This window comes from Manis javanica, chromosome 17 (assembly GCF_040802235.1).
Source record: "Manis javanica isolate MJ-LG chromosome 17, MJ_LKY, whole genome shotgun sequence".
NCBI classification, from domain to species: domain Eukaryota; kingdom Metazoa; phylum Chordata; class Mammalia; order Pholidota; family Manidae; genus Manis; species Manis javanica.
Genome location: NC_133172.1, coordinates 7,921,548 through 7,942,531, shown reverse-complemented (window position 1 = coordinate 7,942,531; position 20,984 = coordinate 7,921,548). Strand labels below are relative to the sequence as shown.

The 20,984-nt window shown below is 45.1% G+C and overlaps 1 protein-coding gene across 1 annotated transcript in view; it reads right to left on the bottom strand.

Annotated features, from left to right (window-relative positions):
• The window catches only part of ZNF541 (zinc finger protein 541), a 38,377-nt gene extending 17,915 nt beyond the window's left edge, over positions 1-20,462 (bottom strand). Inside the window, exons 1-5 of the mRNA XM_073225839.1 lie at positions 20,210-20,462; positions 8,489-8,892; positions 5,125-5,365; positions 1,780-3,505; positions 57-115 (exon numbers count right to left, since the gene is read on the bottom strand). Coding sequence (XP_073081940.1) covers positions 57-115; positions 1,780-3,505; positions 5,125-5,365; positions 8,489-8,795 — 2,333 coding nt within the window. The 5' untranslated portion in view covers positions 8,796-8,892; positions 20,210-20,462. The remainder of the gene's footprint in view (positions 1-56; positions 116-1,779; positions 3,506-5,124; positions 5,366-8,488; positions 8,893-20,209) is intronic.
• Positions 20,463-20,984: the final 522 nt, after the last annotated feature.

The window sequence follows — 20,984 nt, the reverse complement described above, 5'->3', positions numbered from 1 at the left end:
AGAGGACATCCGAGGGGTAACCCCCAGGCCCGGCAGGGAGGGGCTTCTGAACTTACCATCCGCCTGCCGTGCTCTCCTCCTTCACTGGATCGGGGAGCCGGAAGGTATTTCCACCCTGAAGATGAAAAGACATCTGAGCTGACATATCAAAAATGAGGCAGATGCAAGAACTAAAACTACAAGGTGCCGAGAAGACAATACAGGTGTGGCTCCGTGACCTTGGATTAGGCCATGCTTTCTTGGATGACACAGAAAGAGAACAAACTGGACTCATCAAAACTTAAAACTTCTCTGCATCAAGGGACACCATCAAGAAAGTAAGATCACACAGAATGGGAGAAAATCATTACACGTTATGCATGTCATAAGGGCCTTGTGTGTACAATACATAAAGAACTCTTGCAGCTCAACAAAACTCAAATAACCCAGTTCAAAAATGGGCAAAGGATATGAACAGACACCAAACCAAAGAAGACATATGAAGGGCCGAGAAGCACATGAAAAGATGCTCAGCACCACCAGCCGTTAGAGCCTCGTGAGTCTGACCGTGATGGGGCAGCACCTCACACCCACTAGAATGGCTATGGTAAAAAAAAAAAATGGGACAATAGCAAGTGCTGATGAGGCTGTGAGGAAATCAGAGCCCTCGTCCCCCGAGGATGGGGATGTGAAAGGGTGCAACTGCTTTGGAAAAGCCTGGCAGCTTCTCAGATGGTTAAGTACAGAGCTACCCCATGAACTAATTGTCCCACCCCTAGGTCATTCCCAAGAGAAATTAAAATGTATGTCCCCACAAAAACTGGTACGAATGCTCAAAGAAGCACTATTCACGATGGCCAAGTGGAAACACCCCAAATGGCCACCAAATGATAAATAAATAAACAAAATGCGATGTATCCACACAATGGAGTATTACTCAGCCATAAAAAGGAGCGAAGCCTGGCATATGCTACAACATGAATGAACTTTGAAAACATTATGCTGAGTGGAAGAAGGCAGACATGAAAGGCCACAGTGTATGATTTCTATTATATGAAGTGTCCAGCGCAGGCAAATCCATAGAGACAGAGGTAGATTCATGGTGCCAGGGGCTGGGAGGTTATGGGGAGACCTGGGGGGACAACTAAGGGTGTGGGGTTAATTTCTGGGGTGATGAAAAATGTTGTGGAAAAAGTGGTAATGGTGCACAACCTTTGGGAATATACTAAAAATCACCAGATGGTGTGATTTAAAATGGTCAATTAGATGGCACATGAATATTAAAGCTGTTTAAAAAAAAAAAGAGGATGCAGCTGTCGGGTGCTAGACCTGAGCACGTCGCAAAGAGAAGCGGCTGACCGCCTGGCGCCCAGGTCCTCGTAGCCACCACCTGGGAAGGAACCAGGCTAATGCTGCACAAGTGCTGACACATGTGGGCACCCCTGCCCCACAGCCAGAGATGGCATCTCATGCAGGAATACTGAGGGGGAAGGAACTCTACCTTTATATCCTCTGAAGAGTTTGAGGGGCAAACCCAGAAGGAAGAGATGGGCAAAAGGAGGGCAAGCAGAAAAAACTCAGTGAGGAAAGGTGACACAGGGCGTCCCAGCGACTTGCAAAGCCTTCATCCTGGCGTTTTGGGGAGGTTGGCGGGGAGCCACGATCTCTCTGAACCTTCACTTCCCCTCTGCAAAACTGGGTCTGAGGACGCACGGGCACTAAATAAAATGTCTGGATGACTCATAAATTCGGAAACAAGTGATGAGTGAGTCTCTCATCTCACAGCATAAAGTCAGGTACCTGGGTCCTGCTGGGTATCATCAGCTTGGACTTTGAGTCCTGCGGGGTGTCCACCAAAGGCCTGGCCAACGAGAAGGAGGCCATGGCCACCTGGCTGGGAGAGGCCGCACAGCACATATCCATTTTCACCTTCTCCTTCTGGAAGTCCGAGAAACGTTGGGCCTGCATGTCGCCAGAGAAGAGCCTACGGCCTCTGCCCCGGGAGCAGGCCGGGCCCTTCGCACCTTTTCTGGCCCCCGAGGCCAGGCCATTCTTCACCTGGGCCTCCTTCTCTGGGAGCTGGGTTCTGGCAGGATCGTCCCCACCTAGCTGGGTCTGCCATGGGCCCCCTGTGGGGAGGATGTCCCCCAGGTCTAAGGGCCTTTTTGTGGATCTCAGCTGCTTGGCCAGAGAGGGGATGTCTGGGTCCCCGGGGGGTTCCGATGGTGCAGGGGCCACTTTTGGTCCCCCCTTCGTGTCCCGTCTATTGCTGCCGGGCAAGGCCTCTCTGGGGAAGGCGGGCGTGGTTTTTCTCTTGCCAGGTGGGGATCCCTCTTGCTCTGGGTTTGCAGGGCCACCATGCAAAGAGTCAACTGTGGGTGCCAGGGGTGGGGGCTGGTGTGGCCGCGGCCCCTGCAGTGGCTTCAGCGCAGCCTGCTTGCCCTCAGGCGCAGCCTGCTGGGAGGAGGCCACAGCCACGTGGGAGCCAGAGATGATCTGCTGGGACTTGGTGATCATCTGGAACACCTGCATCTGCTCTTGACTGACCAGAAACTCCTGCGACTTTAGGAACAACTGCCCTAAGAGCGGCGTGGCGTCAGACGACAGCCCGCTCAGCTTCAGGGCCTCCTGGAGGCTGGGCTCCTCCACGTGCTGCCGTGAGCAGGAGTCACTGTCACACTTGCTCTTCTTGGAAGCCCTGGAGTCCTCTTCCTTGCCGGCATATTCAGGGTCACCTGAGGCCTCCCCCGTCAGGGAGGTGCTGCTGGGCCTGGGCCCAGACTCAGAGCCCTCCTGAGGGGACACTGAAGTGGGCTTCTGGATGGTAAACACATCATCCCCTTCGCTCTTGGGGCAGGCTGGCAGGTTCTGGAGCCACTGGAAGTTGTGGTTTGAAGGCTCGGCGCTGGCAGGCGCTGCCTGGCCTTGGAACAGAGGCAGGCCGGCCGGCAGGGTCCCACCCTCCTGCCCGCTCTCCAGGGTGGGCGGCAGCTGGGGCGGCCGCTTTGCCTCAGCTGGGTCTGGACCACCATCCTCTGCTTCCCTGGAGTGAGTGGCTGTGAACCCAGCGGTGGGCTCCTTCCACAGGGGGTGACACTCCTCAGGAACATCACTGCCCAGGGTCCCTGGGGCCACTGGGGTGCAGGGGTAGGGCCCCAGTGAGGGTGGGCAGGGGCAGGCTGTGTTTTTCCCTTCCCTGTCATCTGAAGGCCCTGCCAGGACCGGGCCAGGAGAAGAGATCTCCTGGTGGACCATGCTGCTCACAATACAGCGCAGGAGGTCTCGGTTGGGCAAAAGGGAGCCTGAGAATCGCAGGCCACCCATGGCAGGCTGGCTGGCCACCTTGTGGGCAGGAGAGGAGTCCCCACAGGCTTCTTCCTCAGGGGGGGCCTCCTTTAGGATGCACAAGCCATGCTGGACCTCATAGTGCCGGCGCAGGGAGCGGTAATCACAGTAGCTTTTGCTGCAGCCCTGCTCCATGCACGCAAAGGGCTTGGTCTTCTGGTGGGTGAGCATGTGCCCAGTCCTGCAGTCACACACGAGAAGGGAGTCAGAGGGCACTGGGGCTCAGCCTCCCATTGCAGGGTCCCGAGCCTGACTCCCCCCACAGTGCTCCCAAGGGGCAGTGGAGGTCAGAACCACAGTTCAGAGCCTGCACTCAGCCCCCGGCTACAGTCAAAGCATCTGGAAGGGGTGCCCCCCTCCCTCACCGTTAAGCAACCCCCTTATCTGAGAGAAAAATCAACAGAAGCCTAGTGAGAGCTCCCCAGAATGGGTTCCCAAGGAACACCAGCCCTCCACAGTGGCTCTCCGAGGTCGTGGACTTAGGTGGCAAGTAAGTTCCAACAGCGCACCATTTGCTTCTTGGAGGTTCACGGGAGCAAATGTAAAAGCCATATAGCAGGTAGACCTGCCATGTCTCTGAAACATACTTGCCCACAGAACTGTTTTCTGAAATAGCCCCTCTTAGCACTCTTAAGAACGAAAGCTTTACAGAATACATTTGAGGAAAAGCTCATCTGGGGAGGATCTTGCCTTTAACAAAGGAGTCTTTCCCCTACCGTAGAATTCCTATAAGGAGACAGCTGCCTGAAACCCCCCCACAGGAAAAAATATAATTTACAGATGCCCAATCAGAACTTTCTAGAAAACAGCTAAATGTGCCTCCTATAATATAAATGCATACAAATATGCACTATGTTTATGTCATTCTTATATCTACATTAATAACATAAACAGATGAGTAGATCACCCTCCACATTCCCAACAGCCCTACTCCCGACATTCCTAATGGGGCACACGGGGCGTGTCTGATAAATGACAGAGTCCTTCCCCAAAGGTCGGCCCTGGCCTCCATCGGAGGAGAGTGGCAGAGACCCAATCTCCAGCTCCACTGTTAGCCAGTCTGTAACATGAGCAAATCGCTGCCTTTCCCGGGAGTGGGGGGGAGCTTGGCGAGAGGATGAGTGGGAAAGGGAGTCAGTCAAAGCCCCGTGGGAAGGCCAGGAGCATATAAAATGCAATGGACTGCCGTCTCCCACTTGCCAGTCTCTTGGTTTGAGGAAGTCTGTCTGTCCTTCCTCACTAGCAAGAAAAGCTTATTATTTAAGAGACATTAGGAATAAAAGGAATTCTGCTCCAGACTCTCTTAATGGGCTTTCTTTTTAAAATCAAGAGTTAAAAAAAAAAAAAATCAGGGGTTAAAAAGGACAAACTAAGAGTTAATGCTCCACTGCCACGTTCTAGACACAGGTATTTTGGAATCTCTCATGCCCTGTGGAGTCCTGGTACACGTTCCTCATATAAACACGGGCTGGTTTTCCTCAGGTACCTACCACTGTCTCCAAATATTTCTCTATAAAGTTAACCCAATTCCCTCCATGACAAAATTGCAAGAGGTCCCATCTGCAAGTCAAGGCTGTGATTTTCTCATTGGTGTGACTTTGAGGGCTCGGAAGGGTGACCTGTTCAGGGCAGTGGCAGACCTGTCCCCAGACATGGAGTCCGCGTCTAAGCATGGGTCACAGGGACCCAACAGGGACAGGGTGTGTCGGGCTAATCTGGGAGGTGATGAGAATGACCTAGGAACATGCCCCCTTCTCCCCAGGCCCCTGCACAGATGTTGGTGACCAGACTCCTACATACAGGTGGTCCTGGCGCTTAAAGGCCTTGCTGCAGATTCCGCAAACGTGTTTCCGTTCCTGGCTGTGCGTCAGGTAGTGCTTGCTAAGAGAGCTGGCGCTGCTGAACACCTTCCCGCAGAGGCTGCAGTCCAGAAGCGGGTTCTGAGGTGTGTGATGCCGCTTTCCTTTCCTCGGGCGCCCGGAGGTGGCCCTGCCTCCTTCGTCAGCCTCTCTAGGCACCTGAAGCTTGCCCAGGCTCAGGTCTAAACAAACAGAAGGAGAAAGCCCACATTAGAGACACCTGGGGACATGGAAGAGCTGGGCTGAAGCGCTCGCCACCTCTTAGAACTGCAGTAGGCTTGGGAGAGAGGCCCGGGAACCCTTTCTCCACCTCCAGCACCTTAACTCGCAGAGAAAACAAGGCTTAGACCGGAGAGTAGGGAGAGAAAGGACCCTGGTCTGGCCATGCTGCCAGACAGTGTCCAGTCAGTGGCCCAACTGTGGTCAGTTGTGGCCTGGAAGGATTCTAAGAACCAGGTTGCCGTGGCGGCAGGGGCCTCATGATATCATGGCTCTCTCACAAGGGCAATCCAGAAATACATCATCCAAAACTTACAGAAGTATAAATCCTTTCTCCCAGCCAGTTTTACCTTTGGGTTTTTAAAGGAAATAAATGTAGACTTATATGAGGAGTTAACTGCAGGGGAATTACCCGCAGCATTGCCTTTCCTGTTAGAAACAGCCTGCTACCTGATCAGAGAGCATGTAGGTGACACCGTTATGGTTTAAATGGTCTAGGACATAAGCATTTAAGGTAAAACTGTGGAAAACTATCTGATGACATGAAAAGAGCAGCGTGTTACAAAACAAAATTATCCTAGTCTTTAAAAAAGAAAAATAAATTTTAATAGAGAACAGAGAGAATTGAATAGACTGATAGGATTATGAGCCAATTTTATTTTCTTCTTCTTCGGTACTGGAATATGTCTCCATGCTTTCTGTGTCCCTTGGTAAAGTGATAAAAGGTATTTTAACAAGTCATGTCACCTGAGGACCAGACTGGGGGCGTGCAGGTGGCAGAGTGGAGGTCTTCAAACATCCCGAGGGCCAGCTTGGGAAGGATGGAGCAGATTGCTTCTGTCTTGCAGAGGAATGGCTCTCTGCAGACGCTCCCATCTGGGACAGAGACAGCTTGGGGACCAGGAAGCAAGGGAAACTGACCTCAAATCTCCAGAAATATAAAGCATCACACTGCCTCATGACAGGGCAAGTTAAGAAATTACCATTTATCTGGGACTCTGCAGAGGTGGGGGCCAAGAATCCAACAGGCCAGCTTGTGGGGGGTGGAAGGGGCTCAGCTTTGGGAGCCAGAGTGCTCAGCCTCTGAGCCTGAGACCCAGCGGAGAGACCCAGTAGCAAGGAGCCCGGGCTGGGCCTCCAGGCCCGGCCTCTCGTCCCGATCTGCCTCTGGCCGCTGCCTCCTGTTACTTAACCTGCCTCTATGGGAAATCACTGTCCCCAGCTGTCAAATGATTCCAACAGTTTAAATGAGGAAAAACAGGACTCCTTCCGGGGCAAGTAACTGCTGAGTTACTTTTAAAATGCTCATTAAAGCAATTTAATTAAACTAGAAAACAATACGTTGCTTCAAAAAATTAGCAAAGACCCTGACAAAGAGGCAATGGAGTCACTGGCCCAGAAAGCCGCCTGCCCTTCCCCGGAGGCCGGGTTCCAGGCGCTCTCCAGCTGTGTACGTTCTCTGACGGACAAACCCACTGGTAGGAATATGTTCAAAGAACCGATCCAAAAGAAAACATGTATGTAAGAAGTTGCTCACAGAAACACCGTAACAGTCTAACCAGCAAGAATATGGCCACCCAACACCATGGAGTAATCGTTACAACGATAACTGAATATTCTACGTTCATATATGAAAGCAAATATACTAAGGTTTAAAAATTTCAGATAGAAATGTCCACTTAATTTCTGCAAAACCATGTCTTTCTGAGTGACTTCATCCATGTTTTAAAAAAATCTATGTGTGGGAGCCAGGGTGGGGATTTTTCTTGTTACTCTTCTTCATTTTCTAGGTTTTCTTAAATAAATATGTATTACTTTTCTAATTTAAAGACTAATATAAGTATATGCATTTATGAATTTAAGTTATGTAAGTATAAAGAGTTAAAACTCAATGTTCAGTGGATTTTTTTAATAAGGTAAAAAAATGCAATTTCAAATGAATTTGGAAATGTTGAACTAGGTTAATGATTTGTAACATTTTTTGGTGGGGCGCATGGACCCCTATGAAAATCTGGTGAAAGTTGCAGTTTCTCTGGCCAGCAAAATGCACACATGTGTACACATTTTCACACTGGCATTTTCATGTTAATTTCTGTGGACGGGGTTGAGAACCCCAATTACTGTACCCACAGGCCTGTCCAGTGCCCAGGGCAGTACCATGGATGTCCCGATTCTAGGAATTTATATTTAGCCACTGTTTCAACACGGGAGCACTGCACCTTGCGTGGAGTGGGGGCCTCGGATGTTTTTCATTTTAGCAAGTCTTCAGGGGGCTTCGTGAGCTGCTTATCCCAACCAGCAGTAATATCTGGTTTGCAGGGCCACTCCAGATGTGGCTTTCCCCGCACGTGCTGTGACTCTCGCTCGATCAACCCACCTAAGCATCTTACCTAAGGATATCGTGAAGAGGCTAAAACAAAAACTGAGTTTATCTTGTGCGGGAAGCGTGAAGGCAAAGCAAAAGGAGACAAGCAAGGTGTCTAATTACTGCTTTAGTTCTCTCTTTGCTGAAGAGAAGACGTAGAACTAAATCAATGGACTGCCGGCATTAACTCAAACAATATCGATAAAAATCTGCGCACTGTCCAGTGCTTTATAATCTACGAGGGGCTTTGACATTGACTTCTTCTTTTGCTTCTGACCGCTGTCACTCTGGGGAAAGCAGAGTGCGTATTGTCATCCCCCACTTTGCAGACGAAGACACTGATCCTCAGGAAGAAGAGACAACCAAGGAGCCAATGGACAGGATCCTAGCTCATTCTGCAAACAGGAGAAGAGCCTCTGAGATGTGGCATGGGCAGGAAAGTCTCTCACCACCTCAAAGGTCTGCCCACCCCACACACAAGATTAGGATATCTCCAAACATCCACATTTCTCAGCATTATTTCCTAGGGTCGGTATTCAGTTTCCTTGACTAGCGAATTGGGAACAATGCCCAAGCAGAAAACCAAAAGGTGACTGTCCTTCCCCATTCACCCACAGAAACGGAAAGTTTCCTTAACCAATCCACACAGAATCAACATGTAGCTAGCCCAGGAAATTCCACACAGCCCACCAGGCCCTGGGACCCAGGTGGACAGCCTCACCCTGTAAAGAAGCCTGAGATTCCGGGTCTGCATACTTCTCCAGCAGCTTCACGGAGTCACGGTCCTCCCCAGAGTACGGGGAGAAAGCATCTAAGTTGTCCTCCAGCACCTTGCTGGGCACATTGGGCGCCGGGAGGCTGGGGTCCACGTCCAAACCACTCAGGCCAGCAGAGAGCAGGTCTCGGGAGCTGGGACCCAGATCCTGGTTGAGGGCATTGCTGCAGTTGAGTCCTTGACTCTCAGAAAATGAAGGGACGGGTATCTCGGATGGATGGGCGCCCTCCTCCCCTGCACTGTTCTGGTCCATGGCTCTCTGCTGCCAAATCTTGGCCAAGAGCTACTCTCCAGACGAGCGAGGCTTGCAAGGAATCGGGGAGGAGAGATCCCGCGGTGGTTTCTAAGTCCTGAAAACAAACAAGGAGGAATCAAAATCATGAGATGGCCATGGAGCATACAGAGCATGGACTTGGACTTCAGACAGACCTGTATCTGGGTCTGTCCTCTGCCATTTAACAGCCATGTCAACACAGGGAATTCACTTAAGCTCCACAAGCCTATTTCGTCATCTGTAAGTGGGGCCTAAGAGCACCTCCATCATAAGGTGGTTGTTGGGAATAAATTAAAAGATTTCCAGCAACTTCATGGACTGAACCGACCTTCTTCTCCAGCAATGAACATATACAAATATGACAAAAGATAATTTTTAATACATAGCCAGGCTCAAGAGACAGGTAAAACCCCAAGTTGCCAGGAAAAATGTGAAAACTCAAAGACGACTCGGAGGTACAAGCTCGGGTCTGCCTTAGGGGAAAAATCAGACTCAGATACAGGACTGGGAGCTGCTGCATAATACGGCAGCCGCAAGGCATATGTGGCTCTGAAGCGCTTGAACTGTGGGAGGCCCAAGTCGAGACACACTGTGAGTATAAAATACACAGTCGATTTAGGAGATTTAATGCAAATCAAAAGAAAGAATGTATCTGTAATGTTTTACATTATTACATGTTGTAGTGGTATTTTAGATATAGTGGGTTAAGTGTTATTAAAATTAATTTTGTCTGCCTCTACTTTTCAATGTGGCTCCTAGAAAATTCTAAATTATATATGCCTTATATTAAACTTCTATTACAGAGCATTGCCTTGGAGGCTGGCACATGGGGTCAAAGTAGACATAAGGGAAAAGGAACAGGACCTTGAGCTCACAGGAAATGGAGACCTGGGACCCCAGAAGAGCTGTGACATCCACAGGACAACTAAAGAAATGAAAGAGAAACTCTGCACACAAGCCTAGAGAAGCACTCCAAGAACTAAAAGAAAAAAAAAAAAAACCAGGACAATGAGAGATGAGAAAACCCAGCACAAGAAAAGAAAAAGTCAGTATGAGACAAGAGCAAATATCTTTTAAAAGAAGCAATTGGAATTCCTAGAATGAAACGTAGAATGAAAAGCATTTAAATAAAAATTCACTGGCAGGTTGAAGAGCAGATTAAACAGTGCTAAAGAGGAATAATTAATCAGCAGAGCAATCTGAGGAACTCCCCCCCAAATTCAGCACAGAGAGATAAAGACATGGAAAATATGAATGAGAAATTGAGGAAATATGAGGAGCAGATGCAAAAGTCCCAGGCCTGTGTCTAATAGGGAAATGAGGAAAGAGGAGACACTACAGGAGGACAGGCTACTAAGGAGATCACGGAGGAGCTCCCGGGACTGCAGAAGCACATGATGCCAGGCTGAAAGGTCTGATTCTTGAAGACATGGGGTTAATAACAACCAATCATTCCAAGGCCAGAGCAGAATAAATGAAAATGATTTCACTCCCTGACATGCAGCAGAACTCCGAACACTAAAGACAAAGAGGACACCCTAAAATCTACCAAAAATCAGCATCAGATGATTTACAAAGGGAAGATGACTAGCCTGGTGACAAACTTCTCAACAGAAATAACGCTGGAAGGTGTGGAATAATACCAGCAGCAGACAAAGGAAAGGTGGGAGCCAGCCCAGAACTCAACACACAGCAACATCTGTATTTAAGGAGCAATATAGACTTTTCTCACTCAAGGCTTAAGAGTTCACAGGTTTCTGAATCATTTGGGAAAAAGAAAGTGACAATGATTGATTTTATATTTTAAGCATAAACTCTAAAGGGGTCTAAGTGTAACTACCAAAAGGAAAGGAATAAACTATGTAGCATCTAAACTAGTAGGATTTATCTCAAGAAAGGAAAGAGAGAAAAAAAAAAAGACTCAAATTTCTAAAATCAGAAATTAAGGAGGGGACATCACTAATGACCTTACAAAAACAAAAAGGATTATAAAGGAATACTACAAACAATTACATGCCAACAAATTAGGAAACTTGGATTGAAATGGACAAATTCCTAGAAAGATACAAATTACCCAAACTAACTCAAGGGGACACAGACTACCTGAGTAGACTTGTATCAAGTAAAAAGATTGAATTAGTAATTTAAAACTTCCTACCTGTGCCCCCACTGAGAAAAACTTCATCAGAACTCTGGAAAAAAGTCAGAGGTTTATAGTAACCAAGTGAACTCCTATCAAGAAAATGGTGACTGAAACCTGGTAGGAGAAGCCTGTGACACTGTAACCTCCCCGTGCCCCACCCCACTCCCCAGCTCCACTGCAGTTTGCAGACAGCACCCAGTTCCACCTGGGGCCTCCTGGTGTAGGAGGGAGCAGAGACAATCTTGTTCTCAAAGAATCAAAGAACTGATGTCTCTCTTGACCTGGATGGCTCTTGAAAAGCTAACACAAAGGTCTTGCTTTGACTTTGCCTAACCTAGAACTCAGGCAGCAAGTAGAGTAGCCATGGGGATGGCATTTGTTGAAAACATTAAAGCAACTAGGGCAAGTAGTTCTAAAATTCATATGGAACCACAAAAGACCCCGAATAGCCAAAGCAATCCTGAGAAGGAGGAATGAAGTCAGGGGGATTACACTCCCCGACTTCAAGCTCTACAACAAGCCACAGCAATCAAGACAATTTGGTACTGGCACAAGAACAGACCCACAGACCAGTGAAACAGACTAGAGAGTCCAGATAAAACTCAAGGATATATGGACAATTAATATAAGATAAAGGAGCCATGGATATACAATGGGGAAATGACAGCCTCTTCAATAACTGGTGTTGGCAAAACTGGACAGCTACATGCAAGAGAATGAAACTTATTATTGTCTAACCCCACACACAAAAGGAAACTCAAAATGGATCAAAGACCTGAATGTAAGTCATGAAACCATAGAACTCTTAGAAGAAAACATAGGCAAAAATCTCTTGAATATAAACATGAGCAACTTTTTCCTGAACACATCACATTTCCTGAACACATGTCAAGGGAAACAAAATAAAAAATGAATACATGGGACTACATCATGCTAAAAAGCTTCTGTACAGCAAAGGACACCATCAGCAGAACAAAAAGGCATCCTACGGTACGGGAGCATATATTTGTAAATGACACATCCAACAATGGGTTAACTCTCACGCCTCAACACCCAAAAAACAAATAACCTGATTAAAAAATGGTTAGAAGATATGAACAGACACTTCGCCAAAGAAGAAATTCAGATGGCCAAAAGACACATGAAAAGATGTTTCACATTGCTAATTATCAGGGAAATGCAAAGTAAAACCACAATGACATATCACCTCACACTAGTTAGGATGGCCAACATAGAAAAGACTAGGAACAACAAATGCTGGCAAGGATGCAGAGAAAGGGGAACTCTCCTACACTGCCAGTGGGAATGTAAACTAGTTCAAGCAGTGTGGAAGCAATACTGAGGTTCCTCAAAAAACTAAAAATAGAAATACCATTTGACCTGGGAATCCCACTCCTTGGAATTTACCCACAGAATACAACTTCTCAGATTCAAAAAGACATATGCACCCCTATGTTTATCACAGTACTTTTTACAATAGCCAAGACATGGAAGCAACCTAAATGTCCATCAGTAGATGACTGGATAAGGAAGATGTGATACATATACACAATGGAATACTATTCAGCTGAAAGAAACAAATCCTACCATTTGCAACAACATGGATGTAGCTGGAGGACATTATGCTCAGTGAAATAAACCAGGTGGGAAAGACAAGTGTCAAATGATTTCCCTCATTTGTGGAGTATAAGAAGGAAGCAAAACTGAAGGAACATAATAGCAGCAGACTCACAGACTCCAAGAAGGGACTAGATGTTACCAGAGGGGAGGGGTGGGGAAGGCAGGTGGGGAGGGAGGGAGAAGGGGATTGAGGGGTATTATGTTTAGTACACATGGTGTGGGGATCACGGGGAAACAGTGCAGCACAGAGAAGGCAAACAGTGACTCTGCGGCATCTTATTACACTGATGGACAGTGACTGCAATGGGGTCTGGGGGGGACTTGATAATATGGGTGAATGTAGTAACCACATTGTTTTTTCATGTGAAACCTTCATAAGAGTGTATATCAATAATACCTTAATAAAAAATAAAAAAATAATAATGGAAAGAGTCTTCACTGACAGCATTTGACAAAGAACAGTCCACAGAAATAGTCTAGAAAAGTCCCTGAACAGTTACAACCACGAGGAAGGGCAACAGGCAGCCCTGGGGTAGAGGGAAAATCCGACTCCCAGAGTCCCCGCGTTGGAATGTTCAGCATGTCCAGTTTCTCAACAAAAAGTTACGACGCATGCAAACAAAGATGTTCCCATCACAGGGTCATCCATTTCATACAAAAGGAATCAAACAAGATGTGGCCTTTTATGTCTGGCTTCTTTTACCAGTAAGCATGGCATTTTTCTGAGTTAATGCACATTTCGCGGCATGTACCATTACTTCATCCTTTTTATGACCAGGAAACATTGCATTGTCTGTATAGGCCACATTTTCTGCCTCTATTAGTCTACTGATCAGCATCTGGATTGTTTCCATTTTGGCTTTTATGAATAATTCTATCCACACCTAAACACTTAATAAACATGCACTGACTCACTGATAACAAATCTGGTGGACGCTAGGATACCAGGAGTTGGGCCTGGACTCCAGGCCATATCAGCGCGTACTGTTTAAACTCTTTTTGTGTTGAGATGTAACGGAACGGCTGTGCCTTTAACACCTGCGTTTCACACTGTGGATCTCCCTGTGTGTCTGCGTGTGTAGCCCACGGAGGGAGCTCAAATTCAAAGTTGAATACAGGTCCATAGACATGGACCACAGCTCTGGGACCTGACTGAGTTCCAGAATTCACAACATGGGGGATTTAGAAAGGTGCATAATGCATACACCGTGTTTTAAATAATCCCCAGGGAGTCCAGGACAGCACCTGGTGACCAAATCATAACACCTAGGATGACTCGGAGGAAAGCGGAATAAATAGACTGCAAAGAGCAACATGTGAATTCAGGTTTGGCCACCAAAGGAGACTGGAGACACCCTGGCATTCTCAGAACTTCCTAGGTTTCTAGACTGCAGAGAAAAGGGTATGTGTGAACTGTATTAGTTTCTATTCAGAGGCAAAATGATTTCCCTGCCAATTCTCAAGTTTCTTTTACAGGGCTGCTGGAAGCTGTTTTCAGTCCTCCGAGGAGCAAAGAACCCAGCTTTATTCATCTCCCAGTAATAAAACAAGCTGATAAAATATAAAGTAGTATTTTGTAAAATAAGATGTTAAGCATTTTCTCCTTCTCATGGATTACACCAAGTGCTTTACATGCATTCATTCACTCACTCCTCACTACCCAGAGGCTGGTTCTATTATTACTTCCATTTTACAGGGAAGGAAAGGGACTCCGAGAGGACAAGTAATCTGTCCAAAGTCATGTACTTAACAAGTAGTTGAGCCAGATCTTAAACCCAGATAATTTGACTTTAGAACTGTGTGCTTATCCACCACACAATACTGATTCCTTATTGAATAAATGGCAGACCACACTGTGTACCCTTTAAACTAGAAAACACAAGAGGTGCTGGGTGGGGCCAGGATGGGAGACAGACTGTCTCTGGAATCCCCCAACGCTTGAATCACCTGCTTTCCAGCATACTCCCAAAGTCCATAGAACACATCGGTCTGGTTACAACCTCAGGCAAGCAAGCCCAAAGTCCAACGGCCGTGCTTTTCCACATAGTAAAGCAAGCCCCCCTCAGCTGATACTGACTTTACTTGGGTTCTGTCATCAGACAAATTCAATTCATCAAGTGTCAGCACCTTCCATGTCCCTGTGGGGCAGGGTCTGTGGTGCCCTGGATCCTTGTAGATATCCCCAAGGGTCCAAATACTCTTTCCAAGAATTTTATATGTGTTTTCATTTTAACAATTACCTAAAAGAGAAAAAATCAGTGTATCTAGATGATTGGATTAGCACTCTATAACCAAGTACTACCATTTGATTTCAATGCCTAGGGTGTGTTTACAATGGCACTAAGGCCAACAAGGACTATTTTTACTGCCACAGGCTAATGAGAAGAAGCTAGAGGTGGATTTAGCTCATTGTAATGCCTTTGGCTCAATTAAAAGCCAACAGGCATCCTGGTACAAATGGAGGTTTTAGTGCAGTTCAAACTGAGAAAGGATGGAAGAATTGAGACATCACAGGGTCTGCTAAACACAGAAGGGCTCAGTGGGGCAGTCAGCAAAGTAGTTGTTTCAAGGAAGCAGCTAAACTTCAACAAAATAGCATGTTTGTATTTTGAATTACATTGGCTCGGTTGCTTGGCTTGTGTTTAACTGCATGCTGACTTCATAGCAGAGAGAACTGTATAACACAAGAACTGTTAAGCTCTAGGAATATAAGCCTTGTTTCATCAACATTTTTGCATTGTTTAAAAAACAATTTAAGTCAACACTGGCGATCCCATGCAATTTCGATTTTTTTCTTTTAAGACAGGGTCATCACTCCATGACTGGTGCAGGTAGGAAGAGAAAAAATTCTGCGAAATGCTACCTTTTGGGGGAGTAACCTGTCATATGGTTCTAGACTGCAGCAGGAAGTCCACACTAGATAAATAACGTTTACTGTGGCATTGTTTGGAGGGACGGAAAAATCTGAATGTTTATCTGGTCTACAAAGATGTTTTATTTAGCCTGCAGTAAATTTAAATATTTTCTACTAGTTATCAAATTGAAAAATCTGTCAGAGTTCTTTTGGATAGCGTATTACTCTCCAGAAGAACTTTCTGTGCTTACAGAAATGTTCTAAATCCACACTAATGACAGCCACAGCCACAGAGCTAAGGAACACCTAGAAATGCAGCTGGTGCAGCTGAGTGACTATTTATTTTATTTTAATTCAGTTTAAATTTATATAGTTACAAGTGGCTAGTGCCTACCAAATTGGACACTACAGATTAAGAGATTCTACATTAAGTAAGACTCCCAATTTGTATTTAAAATTCCGGAAAAAAAAATCTGAGCATCTGTCAACACTGAGTCCACATTCCTGCAAAGTAACAACTGGCTAGAGCTAAGAAGCTGTAGCTACTTTAGACAGGGCATGCCCCCGTCAGTTTGCCACAGTCCTCACCACTCCCTGTTCTCTCACACCCACCCACCCTCTCATTTATATGCCCTGCCAGGCCTCTAGAAGCATCTGAATTCAAAACCCTGATTTGTGTGGTTTCCTTTGACCAACATCTCTCTAGTCAGTTTTGCCAAATGAAGCCCTTCAAAATCAGGCCTAAATGCTCCCTCAACCTAGAGAATACTGTTCACATAACACTGAAGAGTGACAGGATTCCACTGGGCCACCTCTCTTCCTATCTGAAAAGTCCCAACCTGTTGGACCATCAGCCTTTTTTAACACAAGCACCACCCTCTTCTTTCACTCTGCATCGGTGTTACAGGGAGGAAGTGATCATGTTTGAGTAACAGCAGGCTGCTGGAAGCTGCATGAAAGGACAGACCTGCAGATTTTACCCTATGAAAGTTTTTCCTGATTTCCCCAGTCCTAACATTATTATAAAACATAGGCCTGTCCACTCCTAGGAATTTACCCTAAGAATGCAGGAACCCAGTTTCAAAAAGACAGATGCACCCCTATGTTTATGGCAGCACTATTTACAATAGCCAAGAAATGGAAGCAACCTACATGTCCATCAGTGGATCAGTAGATGAATGGATAAAGATGTGATACATATACACAATGGAATATTATTCAGCCATAAGAAGAAAATAAATCCTACCATTTGCAACAGCATGGATGGAGGTAGAGGGTATTATGCTAAGTGAAATAAACCAGGTGGAGAAAGACAAATACCAAAAGATTTCACTCATATGTGGAGTGTAAGAACAAAGAAAAACTGAAGGAACAAAACAGCAGCAGAATCACAGAACCCAAGAATGGACTAACAGTTAGCAAAGGGAAAGGGACTGGGGAGGATGGGTGGGCAGGGAGGGATAAGGGCAAGGAAAAAGAAAGGGGGCCTAACAATTAGCATGTATAATGTGGTGGGGGGCACGGGGAGGGCTGTGCAACACAGAGAAGACAAGTAATGATTCTACAGCATCTTACTATGCTGATGGACAGTGACTGTAATGGAGTTTGTTGGGGGGACTCGGTGAAGGGGGAGTCTAGTAAACATAATGTTCTGCATGTAATTGTAGATTAATGATAACAAAATGAAAAATAAATAAATAAAATAAAAATGGATCAGCCACTGACATTTTTTTTAATGGAGAGATTTCAACTAAATATGTGGATTTCTGGCTTCTCTTAAAAATTATCAGATTTGATATTCCCTGATAGTTATCAATAAGAGAGAGCTGACAGACGGTGCCATATCTGGAGAAGGCTGTGGCCTCCAGTTCCCACAGTCCTCACTTACCTTCCTGCCAGGCCCCTTAATAGTCATCATCATAATAGTAAGAGTAGAAGCAAACATTTATCAAGGCTTTATCATATACCAGGCCCTACTCTAACCATGTATTTATCATCTCGTTTAATTCCCACAATACCCCTTTGAGGCAATATGCTATATTATTAACCCCATTTTACAGATAAGGTAAAGTCCAGAGAAGTTAAGTAAGTTCCCCCAAATCAAGGTCATGATTCATCCCCAGGTAGTCTGACTTCAAAGCCCTCACACATAACCACTCCACTGTGTTTGTAATTCCACACTTGAGGCACAGACTCCTGTGTAATACTCAGCACCCACATTTTTAAACTGACTAGTCAGGAAAGACTCCCTCCTCTCGCCATCTAAACAATATAATTTTTTTTTTACCTGGTTTTTATTTATTTATTTATTTTTTAACATATACGTGATTTGGGGGTAAAATTAAGCACTAGAAATACATGAATCATTTACAAAAATGATTAACATCATTCCAGATTATCAACATGATCTGACATATATTTCGCAATATTTGTCACAACCTTAAGGAAAATTTTTGGTGTCATTTAAGGTATTTTTGAAATTATTTCAAATTGAAATAATAAATATTTAAATTACTAATTTTCATATAGATAACTTTTTTATAGCTAGTATTTTTCATATTTTAGCAGCAATAGGATTTTGCTTCAAATGGAGGACTTATCTTTTTTTTTTTTTTTTTAGAGGGCATCTCTCATATTTATTGATCAAAATTCTATATAGGGGGTTCAATGCTCAATGCACAGTCATTAATCCATCTCATGCCTAGTTCTCTTCAGTCTCCAATCTTCTGAAGCATAACGAACAAGTTCTTACATGGTGAACGAATTCTTACATAGTGAATAAGTTCTTACATGGTGAACAGTAGAAGGGCATTCATCACAGAAACTTTCGGTTTTGATCACGCATTATGAACTATAAACAATCAGGTCAAATATGAATATTTGTTTGATTTTTATACTTGATTTATATGTGGATCCCACATTTCTCCCTTTATTACTATTTTTACTTTTAATAAAGTGCTGAAGTGGTAGGTAGATGTAAGATAAAGGTAGAAAACATAGTTTAGTGTTGTAAGAGAGCAATTGTAGATGATCAGGTGTGTGCCTGTAGACTATGTGCTAATCCGAGCTAGACAAGGGCAATAAAACATCCATGGATGCAGAAGCTTTCTCTCAACACAGGGGGGGGTGAGGTTCTATGCTTCACCACTGTTGTTCCCCAATTTCTCACCTGATGGCCCCCCTGCGACTGTGCCTGTCTTAGGTTGTTCCTCCCTTGAGGAATCTTACCCGTCTCTGGCTAACCAGTCATCTTCCAGGGCCATACTAAACAATATAATTTTTAACAGAAATTTAACTCATTTCCTCCGATGTCTCATGAAAAGAGCAGATTTAAAGTTTACATTGTGAAAGACAAAGACATGGAGCAATCAGAAGCCTCTGACTGTACTTTCCAGGAAAATTTCTTACCCAGAATTAACTAAACGAAGAAAAGAGACACCAAAGTTTCTCACTCTAAAAGCTGATCCTAACAGAAGGTGCAAATAAGCACTAAAATCTAGAAGAGCAGTTTTCATGGTGAGGTGGACGGCAATGTGGGGAGCACCCAGGTCTTCAAGAGTCTTTCAGGAAATCAACAAGGTCAAAACTATTTTCATAAAAATATCTGCCTTTTTCATTCTCAGGGAAACTTTACAGAGGCTACAGGACATATCCAAAGAGGTGGAATGCAAAAGCAGTTATAAGAAACAACTGCTATTATTCTCACTAATTTTTTTGTTTTCTGAAACAGTCTTTTAATAAAAATGTCAATTATGTTAACATAGAATTGGTCTACTATTGCTATTTAAAAATGAATTAATAAATATTGTTAAAGTTTATTAGTTTAAACTTGTAATACAGCAAATATCAGCAGATAAAGTTCACATGCAAAATGCCTCTTTGGGGTCTTCCATAATTAAGTGTAGACAAGTCCTAAGATCAAGAAGTTTGAGAACTTCGGCCCTAAAGAGAACAAGTCCTGCATATACGCATGTGCCCAGGGGGATATGTATCTGTGTAAGTGTGTCTAACACAGAAAGAAACCCGAAAACAAAACTTCTAAACTGGCGGCCACCAGACATGTTTTGTAAGGGGCTTACACTGTCTTTAAATATTTATTAAACTTGTCAGCATTTTTAAAGATCAAAAGGTTTCACACAGAGACAGTGTTCTGGTCTCTGCACCAAAAAAAAAATTAAGTTCTGCAAAGCAAAACATAAGGAACAAAACAGCAAGACACTCATGGACACTGAGAGGTGACTAGTGGTTACCCAGGGGGAGGGGTTGGGGCCAGTGTGGTGGGAGGGGGGGCGATAGGGGGATAAAGGAGCCCAGTAATTTGCAGTCACAATGTAAGGTGGTCGGTCACAGGGACTGCTGAATCACTGTGATGTACATTTGAAACCATAAGATTGTATACTAACAATACTTTAATTTAAAAAAAATTAAGTTCTTGCAACACTGTCTTGGCATTTCTACACGGCCATTTGCATTGACTGGCGTCGCTTAGGGCGCAGTCTGGTTGATCACACTCAGGGCCTGTCGGTATCTTAAGCTGCTAGCCTGGGCTAGAGAGGGAAAAGGCATTTCTGCAATAAGCAAGGGAACATAAGCCAGTCTAATAAATGTCTGCATTCCTCCAGAGAGGTCAACATGCACAATAAATAACCCCTTTCCTTATCTGATTTCCCAAACAGCAATTTTGTAATAAACTCACCACTGGTACAGAGATTTTTGGAGGGATTAAAAACACTTCCAAGAAAGAAAGGAATCCACCGAGGAAGGGCCGAAACTCACCGGAAGAGCAAGTGAGGGATCCTCCAGGGAACAGGAGGGCCCAGGTCAGGACCCACAGGGACAGCAACGGTCAGACCACTGGGTACTGCCTCCTGGAACGCCGGGTGGGAAATTCAGGATTCGTCCAACTTCTTCTGTCCTGAAGAGCAGGTGCTGGAAAGGAAGGGGACAATTCAGAACTTGGGTCCCCAAGGAAGCCAGGACACTGCTGAGAAATTGGAGGAGATGGCAGCTTTTAGAAGAAAGGAAGCAATAGCAAACGGGAGAGACTAGGTGGGAGAAAGGGTTTTGTTGTTAAGAAAAAGTTGTTTTGTCCTCCTTTCCTATCCCCCCTTTCTGGGGAGGGACCTGGGGATTTCGCTGGGACAAGCCTAACTGGGTAGAACTGGTGATCAAGAGAGACTTTTGTCGGAGGGTTGGGAAAATAAAATCAGACGAGACAGAAACTAGGAATGAATGGTTTGTTAATGAGTTGGAAAGATATACCAAAAAAATCCTTGGTGGAAAGGAAAGCTTTTTGCTGCAAAGCAATCCTGGACGGAAAAAAAAATCTGTGAAGAAGATATTTTTTGCTATAAGTTCCTAAAAGGAGGGGGAGGGGTGCAGTCAAGTTTTGCTTTTGCTGGAAGATCCTAAAAAGAAACAAACCTGGGTCCCCAAGGTGAGGAGGACTCTTCAGGAGGAAAGAGAATTTTTAGCACAACGAACCTGGAAGTGGGGGGCGGCGAATCCAAGGTCAAGATGCAGAAAATGCGGAGGTCGGGCAGGGCCCGAG